This window comes from Canis lupus, chromosome 24 (genome assembly GCF_048164855.1).
Source record: "Canis lupus baileyi chromosome 24, mCanLup2.hap1, whole genome shotgun sequence".
NCBI lineage: Eukaryota > Metazoa > Chordata > Mammalia > Carnivora > Canidae > Canis > Canis lupus.
Window position 1 is genome coordinate 50,340,902 of NC_132861.1, and position 16,709 is coordinate 50,357,610.

General features: G+C 41.0%; 1 protein-coding gene across 3 annotated transcripts in view; it reads left to right on the forward strand.

The window, feature by feature from the left end:
* Positions 1-16,709, forward strand: part of UBE2F (ubiquitin conjugating enzyme E2 F (putative)) — a 55,541-nt gene that overhangs the window by 16,869 nt on the left and 21,963 nt on the right. For all 3 annotated transcript variants that reach the window (XM_072796872.1, XM_072796873.1, XM_072796874.1), the window contains exon 4: positions 469-534. In XM_072796872.1, coding sequence (XP_072652973.1) covers positions 469-534 — 66 coding nt within the window. The remainder of the gene's footprint in view (positions 1-468; positions 535-16,709) is intronic.

Consider the following 16,709-nt stretch of genomic DNA (forward strand, 5'->3'; position numbering starts at 1 on the left):
ACTTCTGTTGACCGTGGTGGGTATGAATAAGTATGGTAGTGGGTGAAGAGCTCAGAAGTTTGGCCTGTGTTCTCCTGGTTTTGCCATGTTTAGTTAGCCTTACCCACATGTATTAATCTCCTTGAGATGTAGTTTTCTCTTTTCAAAGTAAAGTAGCATAATTCTTGAAGTTAATGGAAAGATCTTAATAGTGACTATTTAAGGGATGAAAGAAACCATCTCAATTTGGAATTAACAAATAAAAAACTGGCAAAATTACAGATTTGCAGTTTAAGCAAATTATTGGCACAATTATTGGCACAATTATTGTCAAACCAAGAGCAAGGCACAATTATTGTCAAACCAAGAGCAAGGAGGAATCTCTAGACTCCTGTAGCACCTTCAGCTCCATGTGTATTTCAAGGTTAGCCTCCACGTAAGGGCTGCTGCTAGCTGTCAGACTTTCCTGATGTGCTGTTTCTTTTGCAGGTACATGTAAGGTGCATTTTCCTGATCCAAACAAGCTCCATTGCTTTCAGCTAACTGTAACCCCAGGTAATATTCTTACATACTTAAGTGTTAAAGTGATTTTCCAACAGCAAAGTATAAAGACTGCCCAAATCTAGAATCCTTGGCTTGATTTGTCCTCTCACTTTGAAAGTTGTGACAGTTACAACTATTGCACCTGAAGACAAGATCTGTGCTTTGTAGTCACGTAAAGCAGAATAAAGAGAGTCTGTGGCATTTAGTATATACTCCAGAAACGAAGTGCAGACTTCAACAGCTAGAACGAAGGGCCACAGAGGCTGTTGGTATACCATGAAGAGTGTGAGCTTTGAAATCATAACTGAGTTCTGATCCTGCTCTGCCATTTTCTGGCAGTGTGATCGTGGTTCAGTTGCTTCATAACCTCTTTGCCACAGCCCACCTCGCTAGAAAGTGGGGATCAAATAGGACCTATCTTACGGGACAGTTACAGTGATTAAATAGATAATGTATGGAGGCATTTCAGCCCAGGGTCTGGCACAGGCAAGTAAGCAGAATACCAGCTGTCTTCATTAGGACTGGTAAGTCTCCAAGCTCCAGGTGCTTGGGAATGGTCACCTGTACCTCCTTGGTCAGACTGGGCTGCAAGAGGGAAGACTTGGGTTTTTTCTCACTGCAGTGCAGCTCTGAATGTTGCAGATTCCAGCCCGGCACAGACCGACCACCAGTGTTTATGTTGGGCAGAGGGTGCTGTGCTGTGAGCAGCCGGTGCTGCTGTGGAGTGGGTGGGGAAGGGAATGTGAGGAAATGGAGGGTGTTGTTTTACTTGGGGGATGGAAAGGGAATGAGAAACTGAGAATAATGAGTCACTAGCTAATTAGAAAGTGAAAGAGAATACAGAATTTCAGTAGGCGATAATGAACCCACAAATAAGACCTGGCAATTGTCTCCCTGCAGGTAGGATATATTATTTTCTGTGGAAGATGTTTTATAATAACAAGAGAAATCCCATTTTCAAAATGTGCTTGAAAACAAAAGCTCGGTAAATCTGCTTGGTGACATCTCTGGACATGACCGTAAACTCAGTCTGGTACCATTTGAACGAAGAAAGCACCAGGAGGAAGTTAATATCAGAGCACAATCAGTAGAAATGGGGCATTCCACGTGCCTGACATGGAGAGGTAGCTGAAGCTCAGGACTTTAAGCTGGGAAATGATGAAAATTATAACCCTTCTTTAGCCGCCTCCATAAAACATTGTACATTGTGCTGTTTTTAGCAAGGGGTATTGAGTACACTTTAATGTTTCTTGGTGACTCAAGGTCACCATTCCGAACATCATATACTATTACTGTTGAGTAATGCAGAGTATTTTCAGAAATTACTGTGGTGATTGAGATTGGTTCTGTGTATACTAAGTGGCCTCAGACTGTGTGTTTGTAGTAGAAACGTTTTCTCCAGTCTGCTTTTCCAGGCATTTTCAGTGTCTGGCAGGGATTCTGTGCTCTGCCCTCTGCCCAGGCATGGTGGGCTCCATGGTCCTTCCTAGCCACTCAGAGACCTTTGTTGAATTTACTGGACTTGTTACCATCTTACATGGCTTTGTGTCAGGTCCAGCCTCTGAATAAGAATTTCTCCTTTGTTTTTTCTTTTTCTAACTGATTTTTTTTTTTAATGGGATTACATGGATGTCATGTTACTAAGATTATGTACATGACACCATCTTTGATGTTCTTATTCTTGAAGGTGGAACACAGTTGTTAACAGTTTTGATATTCACTGTTCCATCAGATAAAAAAAGAAGTTAACCTTGTGTTTTGGTGCCTATAACTACTTCATACCTTAGTATTTATATTTGTAGTAAGCGCACATCAGGGACGCGATGATCACTGAGCTGTGTGCTCAGCAAGCACTTCAGATGCTATGTGTATGCCCTTGTTTTGCGGTATTAGTGAGTCGAAAAGCTGCTGTGGTTCCTGCCCTTTGTTTTTAAGAGAAACATGGCAGAGGTCTGCCATCCCTAAAAACTTGTCTAATATCATGGTCTTAAAACCTTTTGGAGTCATGCTCCTCTTAGTATTGGGAAGAAATGATAGAGATACACCTAAGTGATCAAAGTTTTAACCATATGTGAAGCAGATGGTTTTGAAACTGGCTCTTTGACAGCAGCCAGTAGTCTGAACCCTGAGTATTTAATAAGATCAAGATATTTCGGTTGTCAGGGTGAGAGAACTGTATCTGTATTTGAAGCTCAAAGCTCTTTTTTACCTGGCTCTTGGCAAGAAAGTTCCTGTTCATGCTTGGTAACATTTTCATAGTTTTGTTTTTATTTTTTATTTTTTATTTTTTTAATTTTTTATTTATTTATGATAGTCACAGAGAGAGAGAGAGGCACAGAGACACAGGCAGAGGGAGAAGCAGGCTCCATGCACCGGGAGCCCGACGTGGGATTCGATCCCGGGTCTCCAGGATCGCGCCCTGGGCCAAAGGCAGGCGCCAAACCGCTGCGCCACCCAGGGATCCCCATAGTTTTGTTTTTAGAATGTCCTTCATGCTTGAGAATCATTGTACTCTTCAGAGAAAAGATGGAAATGTGTTTTGGTAATAGAGGAAAAGAAAATAACTGAATTTAAAAAGGGAAAAAAGTCTCTACATCAACTCAAAAATAGGAAAAAATACTAGTAAGTGAAATGTATCAAGACAAAGCCACTTAAAGACTTGCTGAGATACTTCCTTGGAGTCTTCAGTGAAGTTGGAGGGATAGTTTGAAAAACCGGGCCAGGTCGTAGTTGCCCAGCTGACTTGTGAGGGTCCCCTCAGCCTGCCCCACTGTAACGTAGAGCTTTTAGGCAGAGGAGAGCATGGACTTCTATAACTTTTTTTTTATTTTAGTTTTTACTTAAAAAAAAAAAAAAAAAAACGAACAAGGGGTGGTGGAAAGGGAGGTGGGCGGGGGGTTGGAGTGACTGGGTGATGGGCACTGAGGGGGGCACTTGACGGGATGAGCACTGGGTGATATGATATATGTTAGCAAATTGAACTCCAATTAAAAAAAATTAAAAAAAATTTTTAAGATTTTATTTGTTTATTCATGAGAGAGGGAGAAGCAGAGACATAGGCAGAAGGAGAAGCAGGCTCCCTGTGGGGAACCTAGTGCAGGACTCAATCCCTGGATCCCGGGATCACAGCCTGAGTCAAAGGCAGACACTCAACTACTGAGCCACCCAGGCCTCCCTAGTTTTTACTTTTTAAATAAATTTTACTGAGGTATAAAAAAACAAAATGTACTAATTTGGACTGTTTGGCTTAGTAAGTTTTGAAAAAAATGTGTACACCTGAGTAACTACAACCCCACTAAAGATATTTCTGGCATTTACAAAATTCCCTTCTGCGTCTGCAGTCAGCTTCTTGCCCCTTTGCTATCCACCCCAAATTCCTTTTTGATTTGTTACCATGAATGACTTTTGTCAGTTCTTGAATTTCATATAAATGGAATCTTATACGTATATTCTTCTCTCTGACCTCTTTCATACAAGATGATTCTAAATTCATATGCATATATCAATGGTTTCTTTTTGTTTTGTGACTGTGCCATTAATCCTCATTTTCCTATTCATGGACATTTGAATTCTTTTCAGCTTTTCACTATTATGAATACAACTGCTGTTAACATTTTCATACCATCCTTTTTATACTCCTATTTTTCATTCATTCATTTTCTCTTTAATTCCATTTGACTGAAACTTGAGTCACAGGAAGATCTGTTTAGCTTTTTAAGAATTTTCTGAATGGGTTGTACTATACACTGATCAGCAATGTATGAGAAATTCCAGTTGTTGTATATACTTCTCAGTATTGTGATATGAATAGTATTTCACTCTTGGTTTTAGTCTGCATTTCCCCAGTGCTGGGATTTTGATTGAGTGTTGATAATATAGGTCAGTTCTGCAGGAAATGACATCTTCACAGTGTTGTCTTAAGTGCATGAGCATGTGAATGTCTCCACTTACTTAGATCTTCCTTACTTTCAGCAGTGTTTTGTACTTTTCAGTGTAGGTCTTGCAAATACTTGTTAAATATGACACCAAGTATTTCACGGTTTCTAAGCTGTTGTAAATGGTATTTTTTAAATTTCCATTTCACTTGTTACTAATTATATAAAAATATAATTTGATTGTTTTATATATTGATCGTGTGTCCTATTATATTGCTAAATTCACTTAATAAATTATAGTAGCTTCTTAATATATTCTTGTGATTTTTATTTTTTTATTTTATTATTTATATATATATTTTTAAGATTTTACTTATTTATTCATGAGAGAGACACAGAGAGAGAGGCAGAGACACAGGCAGAGGGAGAAGCAGGCTCCATGCAGGGAGTCCAGTGTGGGACCCAATCCTGGGACTCCAGGATTATGCCCTGGGCTAAAGGCAGGCGCTTAACCCCTGAGCCACTTGGGTGTCCCTATTCTTACGATTTTTATATCAAAATCCGTGATCATTGCATCCGTAATAAAGACATTTTTACTTCTTTGTAACCAGTATGTATGCCTTTAATTTCTTTTTCTTATTGCACTGGCTGTGACCTCCAGTATAGTGTTGAATAGAGGTAGTGAGAGCATTCATTGGTCTTTCCTTTTTCCTAATCCTAGGGGAGAAGCACTCATTAGTCACTGAATATGATGTTAGTTATAGAGTTGTTGATTTTTTAAAAAATATGTGCTTTATCAGGTTGAAGGTAACTTTTTCCTCATTTGCTGAGAGTTTTTATCTTGTATTTAATTCTTGTTAGTGCTTTTTCTGCATCAATTGACATGATCATATGATTTTTCTCCTCTATTTTATAAATATGGTAAATTACGCTTAATGATTTTTGAACATTAAATCAACCTTATGTTCCTGCCATGAATCCCACTTGGTCATAATACATTACCCACCTTCTTTATACTGGTAGATTAAATTTGTTAATATTTTGATATAGAATTTTATGTCAGTATTCATGAGGAATGTTGATTTTTTATTTTTCTCTTCTTATGATTATTTTGTCTGGTTTTGGCATCAGAGCAATGCTAGCCTGGTAGAATAAATGAATAAGTGTTCCCTCTTTGCTGAGGGTTTGTATAGGATTGGTATTATTTCCTATTTAAATATTTGGTAAAATTCACCAGTTAAATAGTCTAGACCTAGAGTTTTCTTCTGGAAAGTTTTTACTTATGAGTTCAAAAATAGACACAATCATTCACCTTCTATATTAAGTCAACTTTAGTAATTTTTTTTTCTTCTAAGGAATTTGTTTCATGTAAATTATAGAATTTACTGATTTAAAAGTTGTTCAGGGTATTCTTATTCCACTCTTGTATATAGGATCTGTACCGGTGTCCCCTTTTTCATTCCCAATATTGGTAATGTGGGTCTTCTCTTTTTCTTGATCATGTTAGCTTAGGGTTTAGCCAGTTGATCCTTGCAAAGAACTTTTGTTTTTCTCAATTATTTGTCCATTTCATTGATTTCTGCTCTTTGTTATTTCCTTCCTTATATTTTTAGTTTAATTTGCTTTTCTTTTTCTATCTACTTTTTTTTTAAAAAAGATGTTACTTATTTATTAGAGAGAGAGTATTTATGTGCACTTATGAGTGGGAGGAAAGGGCAGAGGGGGAAAGAATCGTGACTGTGTGCTGAGCACAGAGCCTGACATGGGATTCCCATCCCATGACCGTGAGATCATGATCTGAGCTGAAATCAAGAGTATGTCTCTTAACCAACTGAGCCACCCAGGCGCCCCCTTTTCCCACTTTTTTCTTTTTTAATTTTTAAAAAATTTTATTTCTTTTCTCACCTTCTTAAGGTGGAAATTTAGATCATTGATTCAAATAACTTTTTCAAAGCAGTATTGGGTGAAGTGTAAGTTACACGTTTAGCATAATGCTTTTGAATTTCACCTGTGTTGCATTAATCAGTATTTATTATCTTTTTTTGATGAATTGTGATTCTATTGTTTGAGTGTATACCAGTTTATCAGTTCACCAGGTGATAACCTTTGTGTCGTTTCCACATTAGAACCATCATGTGTAAAGTTGCTGTAGAAACCTTTGTGTGCAGGTCTTTGTTTGCCAGTATGTTTTTATGTCTCCTGGCAGTGGAATTACTGGGTCATGCAATGAGTAAGTTTAACTTCATAAGACACTGCTATATAGTTTTCCAGAGTGTAAGTACTATTTTGCAGTCCTGCTTGCAGTGAAGAATTCCATTTACCTTACATTCTTTCTGATAACTGGTATTATCAGTCTTTTCAATTTTAGCCCTTTTGGTGGGTATGTATTTCATTGTGACCTTATTTGCATTTTTCTAATGACTAATGGTGTTGAGCCTCTTCTCCTGTGAGTGTTTGCTATTTGTGTATCTTTCTTTGTTCAAGTGTCTGTTCAGATATTTTTCCCATTTAAAAATTGGGTTGTTTGTCCTGTTATTGAATTGTAAGGTTTATATAACTGGATATAATTTCTTTATTAGATTTGTGTGTGGGGGGGTTAATGGTTAATAACATCTTTTTTAAATCAGATTTACATACAAAAATTCTGATTACAGAATTCTATAGCTTCATGGTAAATCTTGTATTCTTTGTGTGTGTATTCACCTAAATTTTTCCTAAATGTGTTGTTAGATTGCATTTTCTTAATCTGAACATTTAATTTATAAAAACTCCTAATTGGGAGGGCGTCTGGGTAGCTCAGTCAATTAAGCGTCTGCCTTCTGCTAAGGTCATGATCCCAGGGTCCTGGGTTAGAGCCCTACATTGGGCTCCCTGCTTAGTAGGGAACCTGCTTCTCTTACTCTGTCCCTCCCCACTGCTTACTCTCTCCCATATAAATAAAATCTTTATAAAAAAACAAAACTCCCTCCCCTGCCCCCCCCGCCCCCCCCCCGCCAAAAAACCCACCAAACTCCCTAACTGGTACATGACAATAAAAGTGTAGCTTACAATGAGTAATAAAATTTTATCTGTTACCCCTATTAATGTTTGGTTAATGGTCCCTTCTTATATTTGTTGCAGAGCTGTGGACTTATAGAAAGTTTCTAAATGTGAAATACAGTAAGATCCCAATTTCTGAACAAAGGAATATGGTTGATAAGCCTGAAACATGGGTTTCTTTCCATTTAGGAATATTTGGAACAACATTTAAATAGTCATGGAGATTTTAAAAGATACTGAGATGGAGCAGAGCACTGAAGCAGGCCCTTTGCCTTGACCTATACTGCAATCCTATAGAACTTTCTCGGTCGTTTGTGGTTAGCACATCAAGGTTTCAGACCCAGAACGTACTCTCCCTGGTTCTTTCTAGATTGACTTTTAATTTTAATATGGAGATAACCATCTTGAGATAAATTTGAAGAGGAACAGCCTTTTCCTGGTAATGTCTTCTTTTAGATAACCCTAGAAATACAGGTGGCAATTCTTCTCTTTTTATGTGTGAAAGAAGAGCAATGTGAGCTTTTAAATACTGTCAGTTATCAGCTTTTGCATCGGCTAACCTTTGTTGGGAAAACATTCACTGCTCTTTTCTTGGCTGCTTCTAGGAGCTGTGTTGACATGATGCTTCTTTGCTTACCATCCTGTGTGTCTGCTGCACACCATTCTTAGGCTGATTTCTGCCCCCTGCCTCACACATAACTCCGAGGCACATTCTTTCCCAGGACACTCAGATTTTCTCAAGTGGCAGTGAGATTAAATGTCTAACTTGCTGTTTGTTTGTTTCTTAAGATTATTTATTAATTTATTCATGAAAGACACAGAGAGAGAGAGAGAGAGGGAGAGAGAGGCAGAGACAGAGGCAGAAGAAGGCTCCATGCAGGGAGCCTGACCTGGGACTTGATCCCAGGTCTCCAGGATCAGGCCCTGGGCTGAAGGTGGCGCTGAACTGCTGAGCCACCTGGGCTTCCCTAAGTTGCTGTTTTTAAAGCTGTCCATTATTTTGCTTGAAGTATATTCTGATGGTCACCAGTAAAAACATATATAATGTGTATAAAACTATTTAGCTTTTTCTCATTGTAAAAATTGCCATCACTCTTGGTTTCCTGTCCCATTTGTTAGTGCCTTTCATGTGGCATAGGCCTTTTTTTTTTTTTTTTTTTTAATCTTTTTCAAAAATCATGTGTAGCAGAGGTCTGATTGACAGTTCACTGTTCTGGAGTGTTCTCTGCATCTTGACAAACACTGTGTAACCACCAGTACACCCTTGACACAGGATGTTTCCATCAGCCCAGGAAGGTTCCCCTGGCGGTCGTTGTTCCTGTCCTGCTCTATCAATAGGCTGAAACAATATGTAGCATTTTGTAAATGGCTTCGTTCACTTAGCACAGTGCTCTGAAGAGTCCTCCATGTGTCACCATTGCCATTGGCTGCCACTGAATTTGAAGATGGAGCAGGAGCCTCTTGAAGCTGGAAGGTGAAGGACAAGGATTTTCCCCAGAGCTGCCTAAAAAGAGCACAGCCCTGCCCACTCCCTGACTTTAGCCCCCTGCCACCCATTATTTTTTCCCCATCTACAGAAGTTAATAAATTTGTATTGTTTAAGCCACTGATTTTGTGGTGGGTCATTATAGCAACTGTATTTTCCAATTATATATTGGCTTGTGAGCCAATACAGAGAGCTAAGCTTTCTCTGCCTCAGGTGATCCAAGAAATTCAAAGACCTCCTGTTTTGTTTTTTAAAAAGTAGTTTTTTAACTTACGGTTTTATAGTTTGTTCTGTGATCCATTTTTAGTTCATTTTCTATGTGTTGCACAAGGGTCTAGTTTCTCCCCCTCTGCTGCTGTCTCCCAGAATGAAGGGGGATGCTGTGTGAAGAGTTACAATCAATTCTGTCCTCAGCAGTAGAATTCACCAGGGAAGCCACCCAGCTCTGCAATGTCATGCTTCATTTTTATGGGAACATTTTAAGCATGAATACAATTTCTTCAGTAGGTAGAGGGCTCTTTTGGCTATCCATTGTCGAGTGAGCTTTGGTAATTTGTGTCTTTGGTGTTGTCCCTATTTTCAGACTTTCTGATATAAAGTTGTTCTTAATATCTTGTCCTATAAAGTTCTGTGGAGCCTATGTTGACATCACCTCTTTAATTCCTATTGAAAACGTTTATCTGTTTTCTTGATCAGGTTACCTAGAGGATTGTCGATTTGAAGAACCAGATTTTGGCTGCACTGATTTTCCCCTAACATTGTTTTCTGCTCATATCTTTATTACCTTCCTTTGGCTTGTTTCCAGTTTAATTTGTTCCTCTTTTTCCAGTTCTGAAGGTGGAAGCTTGGACAGATAACAGGATATTTCCATTTCACCCTAGCCTTCATCTTAGAGTTCTCACGACTCCATTACATATGTTGTAGCTCAGCTTTAGACAGTCTGCTTTCTATGTTTACCAGCATACTGCCCACCAGTGACCTTCATTCCTTGTTGGAAGTTTGAGTTTCTGTCTGTTATTTTCCTTCTGCCGGAAAAAACGCGCATGGATTTGTCTGTAGTGCAGCCCTCCTGGGTGATGATTTCAGCATCTTTGGGACCTTATTCTGCTGCCTCGTGGCTTATATTCTATCTTATAAGGAATTAGTGCTGATTCTTTGTTCCACACTTTGCAATGCATTTTATTCTCTGGTTGCTCTTGAGGCAGTTTATCACATTTTTAGCAGTTTGACTATGATGTGCTTTGATGTGGTTATTGACCTCACCTAGGCTTGTTGAGCTTTCTGGGTCTGTGAATTTGATTTTCATCAAACTTAGAAATAGTTTGACCAACATTTCTTTAAATATTTTTCCTGTAACCCCGTCCTGGGACTGCAATGATCTGTATTAATATCTCTTGCATATATAATACCTCTATATAGAAATTATATCTCCATTGGTCACAAGGCTGTGTTCACTTTTCTCTGCTTCATGGTGAGTAATTCCTATTTCTGTAGGGTCCGATTCACTGTGGAGCTCATCTGGTGAAGTTTTCATTTCAGATATTATGGGGATTTTTTAGCTGTTGATGTTCTGTTTGCCTCTGTTTCTTCTTTACTGTTTCTTTCCTTGTTGTGTCCATGGTTTCCTCTAAACCTCAGCATCTTTTCATAACAGCTGACTTAGTGTCTGTCTGTGGCTCCTCGCTGGTTCCTGACCCCATGGCACCACCAAGCACCTGTCTGCCTCTCCGGCTTGGCCCCTGGCCTCCCCATGGCAGTCTTGCCTGCGTCTCTGATCCCACTCTGCCTTCCTCGTGGACACTGTCTCTTTGTCTTCGCCTCCTCTGCCCTGCTCACCCTCTGATCCCAGTGAGACAGCTTGATTGGATGTCAAAGTTAGATTGGACGTGGCCATGCCACCTACTAGCTGTGAGGTGTAGCTGGTTACTTACTGCTTGCGCTCCAGTGTCTTCTTTGAAGCAGTGCTGTTGTGTCTGTCCCACTGCATTGTGGTGACTGGGTCAGTGAACATGTGCATGACTACAGGTGACTGCATGAGGTCCACGGTCCATATTCTCACATGTCAGTGTGCTTAATGTTGTGGCGGGTGTTCTCCAGATTTCCAGATTGTACCTGACAGCATACCCCCAGGCTTCCCCTTAAATAATCCAGCCCACACCAGCTTCCCCTCTTAAATGAGCTGACCTCATGTGTATTGTGTTGCAGTTTAGGACAATTTTGTCTTTGTGTATTTTCATGTTGGGGTGGGCACACTGGGCCCCATCGCGAAAGTGAGCCAAATCCCACTTGGGCCAATTTTTCTATGGCCCTCAAGCTGAGAATGACTTTTACATTTTCAAAGGACTATGAAAAAAACAAACAAAACAGAGTCTGTGACAGAGCCCAAAGCCTGAGGTACTTACTCTCTGCCTCTTTACAGAAAAAGTTTGATGACCCCAGTCTATAAACTCATCTTGGCCAGGATGGTGTTTTCCCTGACTTTTAGGTTTAAAATGTGCATAGAGTAAGATTTCCAGTGTGCTGTAAATATTGACATTTAAAGATAGAAGTATTATTATTGCTCTTTAAATGTTTCCAGCAGAATCTAAATAGCACGGATACGCCCACTATCACGCATTTTTGTAGAAGCATGCAAAAGCTCTGTTGCAGTGGTTGGAAAATGTTCATTGCTGCTTTTTCTCCCTGTATTCAGTTTTATTCTACTTGTCCTATAGAATTTTATCCTAATGTAAACATTTTTATGCTAAATATTTTGTCACCCGTCATACTATTCTGTAAATATATATATACATGTGTATATACTCACAAATTATTGTAAAAGTTTCTTTAGCTATAAGACTCTTAGGCCTTAAGCATTTTCTTTTGAACGGTACCAGTCATTGTTTGTACCAACTCCTGACTCCTGGTTTTCCTCCGCTGGTGCCAGCTGCCCCTCCGTCTCCTCTCCCGACCCCTCCAGGTGAGGACCCTTCAGACTCTGTCCTGTCCTTGGACCTCCATAGTCAGCTCCTGAAATCTGAAGTGCTTCTGTACACTGAACAGCTCCCAAGAACCCCCAACCAGCCCCAAACTCCCCCACACTCCAGAATGATCTATCCACTATTGATCAATACCTCCACTTGAATGTTGACATGAAACTTCAGATTTGCATGTCTGACATTAAACTTTGTACAGTGGTACCCCTCACGGCCTTTTTATCTTCCTGCTGGCAAACCTTCCCTTTGGATTGCAGGATCAAAGAACTCAGCTCTTCTGTGGCTTCTTTTTTTTCCTCACCCATCACCTAATCTGTCAGCAAGTGCTGGTGTTGCTTGCATCAGAGTGTTCCCATTTCACTGCTTCTAGCCTGTCCCTCCTCTGTCCAGACCTCTCTTGTGGCTCCCTGTCTCACTCTACATAAAAGCCAGCATTCTCACAGTGGCCTCTTCGGCCTCAGCTCCTCCCTCCCCTGCTGTGATTCCAGCCTCTGTAGTACTCTTCACCCCATGGCCTTCTTTTTTTTTCAGTTTCAGGCTTTTGCTCTCTCTTACCACCCTATTTAAAATTGCAGCTCCTACTCCTTAGCTCTTTCTCCATCTATTAGATGATTTCCTTATTTACTTTGTCTCTCTTTCACTAGAAGGTAAATTTTGTTTTTTTTATTCATGAGAGACAGAGAGGGGAGAGAGAGAGAGAGAGAGAGAGAGAGGGGCAGAGACACAGGCAGAGGGAGAAGCAGGCTCCATGCAGGGAGCCTGACGCGGGACTCGATCCCAGGTCTCCATGATCAGGCCCTGGGCCGAAGGCGGCGCTAAACCGCTGAGCCACCGGGGCTGCCCAGAATGTAAGCTTTGTAAGGGCAGGCACATTTCTGGCTGACTTGTCACCAGTGCCTAGAACAATGCCTGGCACATCATAAGCACTTGCCAAATATTTGTTGAGTGAATAGTGACTTTATACAATATGTTGCAAGCTTTGATGGTTACTAAGCATAAAATAGCATTTCATCTGGGGGATCCCTGGGATCGGCCCAGGGTGTGATCCTGGAGTCCTGGGATCAAGTCCCACGTCAGGCTCCCTGCATGGAGCCTGCTTCTCCCTCTGCCTGTGTCTCTGCCTCTCTCTCCCTCTCTCTGTGTTTCTCTTGAATAAATAAATAAAATCTTTGGGAAAAAAATAGCATTTCATCTGAAATGTATCTAAGAATGATGGGGTTATTACTATTAGCATTTAGTTGATGTATTTGTGAATGACTTTGTGGTAGAAAGAAGGGTTCAGTATCAGTTTTCTTTCTTCATTTTGTTTTATAAATGTAGACACTGAGAACTGCTTGTTCAGACAGGCCTGAAAGGTATTTTGTTGTTAGAGCTATGACATTCCATCCTTGGATGTCAAAGTTAGAGGCCAAAAATCATAGGAGATATTTTCTTGATCTTTCTGCTGATTACTAGATTAGGGTCCTTCTTCTGTTTTGTTGAAAGCTGAGAATTGGAACCCACCTGACTTGGAAAAGACATTCCAAACAGTCATCAGAGTCCCTTAGCATCAGTTTCTGAGACGTTGACAAAAACCACTTTCCCAAGACCTGTCAACTGATCATTAATCATACCTTTCTCCACTTGGAAACATCTCATTTTATCTGAAATTCTCAGCAAGAGTTGAGAATTTTGTGATATTATTGATTTTGTCCTACCCTTACCATATAAAAACTTACGCTTTATATTTCCTCAGAAGCTTGAAGCTGCAGATTTAGCTCCTTCAGTTCATCAGAACTATCTATCTAGTGCATTAATAGGCAGAACTAGTTCTAATTGTTAGCCCAGTCAGCAGTCAGACTCACTCTCAGGGTAAGTCTTACTTATTTCTAAGATGTACCATCAACCACCTCTCTTCTGAGTGTAATTCCTAGCAGGTAGGTGAGGCATGGAGCCAGTTACCTGGGCGGAAGATCATGCTGTGCCTGTGGCTTACTGGCTCCGTTTGTTTCTCATGAGGACAATATGTTCTTTTACATTAGTCTAGGGATTGAAGTTGCTAAATGAAATTTTAATCATCCCTGCCATCAGACTTCACAATGTGTCTGAATTTAAGGCATTCCAAAATGAACTGGGATGTCTTATTTATAACACCCTACTTTGCCCTTAACAGAACTGAGTGTAGGATAGGGAAAGCACAGCCCTGCCTTATACCTCCATTCAGAGGGCTTTCCTGTGATGTTTGCCTTCTGGGATGTTTGTGCCTGGGGGCAGTGCACTGTGGTAAGAGGAAAGCTGAGAGGTCAGCCTTCTGCTCCCAGTGGGAGCAGCTGTGAGAAGGGAAAGGGAAGGATGGGGCTTGCAGGACTTATGACCTCTTGAGACCATCAGGGAGCTTCACTGTAGGAGAGAATGCATGTGGACACTGGCCACCTAGGACTGGATTCTCTGGAAGCTGTTTGGATCCTCCTACTCCTTGGACAGTCTCCTCCCAGGAATCCCTCTAACCTGGCTAAGAGATAGTAGTGTGTGATTCCTAGAAGGCAGGAGGGAATGTGTTCCCAGATATAAGAGGAGGGAAAGATGGCTCTTGTCATTGTAGCCCTGGGTGGCCTGGATAGGCTGGACCAGTGAGACATGGATGCCAGGAACTTCTCCTACTACATTTCATTGTTGTATGTGAATGCCCAGTTATCTGAGAAGCAGGATGTTTTCAGCCACAGCACCCATGGGTAGTGATGTAGTGGGCCTGTCCCAGACTGGGATGTGGTGCACACTGGGTTACAGACATTCTAAATGACCCCTCTGCCCACTGGCTCCAGAGTTGTGTTGGTCCTTCTCAGTCTCCACCCCGTCAGGTGCCAGCTTGGGAGCCAGACCCGAAAGATGGATCAGCAGGGACTCTTCACTGGGGCCTTTGTTGAGAAAATCACAGGAAACGAGATGCTCTTGAGTTTCCTCTGGGTCCATTCTGCTCCCTGGCTGCTTTTTAAGCGGGACTATGGCGTTTCTAGGCAAATTCAAAACCAGGGTGGATCAGATCCAAAAGCTATTTGTACCTTAGAAGAGGAAAAAAGCAGTACTAGCTCAAAAGCTGATCATTTTCCTGAAAGATGTATTTCATAAAATAGAAAAAATTTATAACTCTCTGCTTGTTTTCTTATTTTCAGTGGGTTCAGAGTTGATATAATTCTAATGATTATTAGATGAGAATTTGACTAGCACAGAGGAATATGGTAAAATCAAAACCTGGTTAGACCAAATCATAGTTTCTTTGAAACTGGTTGATAGTGGAGTTGAAACTATATATTTGTGAAATGGAAAGGCAGCTAGAGAAAAGCCACAGCGGTATGGCAGGATGGAGTGGCTGGAGCACAGCTTTGAGGAGCAAGAAGAGAGGCGAGCAGATGGAGCACTGCACCAGAAGCCAGGGCATGGCGCACAGCGCATGGCCACACGGGTTGCAGAGCCCAGTGCTAGGCCACTCTGCTGCAGTGACTGCTGTGCAACACGGGAGCCTAGTGTCCACAGAGCTTCTGGAGAGCAAGGGTGTGCTCTGATTATTTCATACCTAAGATGCCACTTGTTTGGAAAGTTCTTTTTTTTTTTTTTTTTTTTTTTTTTTTGTTTGGAAAGTTCTTATATCTGGAGGTAATCTTTTTCCCCAAGAAAGTCTTTTCCAAAGACTCGATACCGCCAGTCACGAATCCAGGTGCACTTGGAAGCACTAGAAATGGACGCGTCAGATAAGTGAGGAAGGGTAGAGAGTAAATACTACGTGATGTTAGGCAAGCAAGGAGAAAAGACACACCACCTTATGAGTGGATGAGCTGATGGAACATACGAAACCACAAGATCGCTGAGAGAAGACCGAGAAATCAAGTGTTTCTATAATCTTGGTTGGAAGCGTAATACAAGACAGAAACCACAGAAAGACTGGCTTCTCAAAAGTGAAAACTAGTTAAACCACAAACTCAAAAGACAAACAGCAGACTAAGAAACATTGTAACAAATATAAAAGTCAAACATTAATCTTCTTAAGAGCTGTTTCATATTGGTAATGAGAACGTGGGTACTTCAGTAATAAAAGGATACTTAAAGAACATCAATTCTAATTTTAAAAATGACTTAATATGAAATTAATTTCAGCCTCACTACTTTTCTTCAGCTGACTGTAACGTAAAACAAATAGCATATTTCTCTTCTGTCACACTGGCAAGGAACAGAACCGTTGGGGTCTAGGCAATGTTAGTTTTACCTGCTGGGCAATGTAAATGTTGACACAGTCTCCAAAATGTTTTTTTAATGATGATTTATTGAACACTAACAACTTCCTATTAAATATTCGTTTTATGTCAGTAGCTGAGGGAAGCAGTAAGATGTACAATGGCTGATTTGTTCACAATGATAATATTTGGGGGTGAAGTTGAGCTTTGATTTTAAAGATGATAATTTTGTCAAGTTGTGAAGTTCAGAGTTCTTCAGGGCCCGGGGTGCCAGGTTCAGGTTCAAGCACCTTTGTGGTGGAGCGCCCCCTGCTGGCAGCAGCGCCAGGAGCGTTTACAATGCACCTGCAGGCCAGGCTCACCCCAGGGCCCACCCTAGAAGAGGCTGAGAGGCGGCAGGTGCCATCCCAGGAGTTGGGACTGCACTGGGGGGTCTGACCCAGTGCTGCCCTGACCCCAGGTCTCCTGCATGTCCACCAGCCCTGTTCCAGAGGGCCCGCTCTGTTGAGAAGGCTGCAGCCAGCACTCATCCAGCCAGCCCGCAGGTGTTGACTGTGGACTCGCTAAGGCAGGGATTCCGTCTGTGTGCTCCACTGCTTGTCTCCAG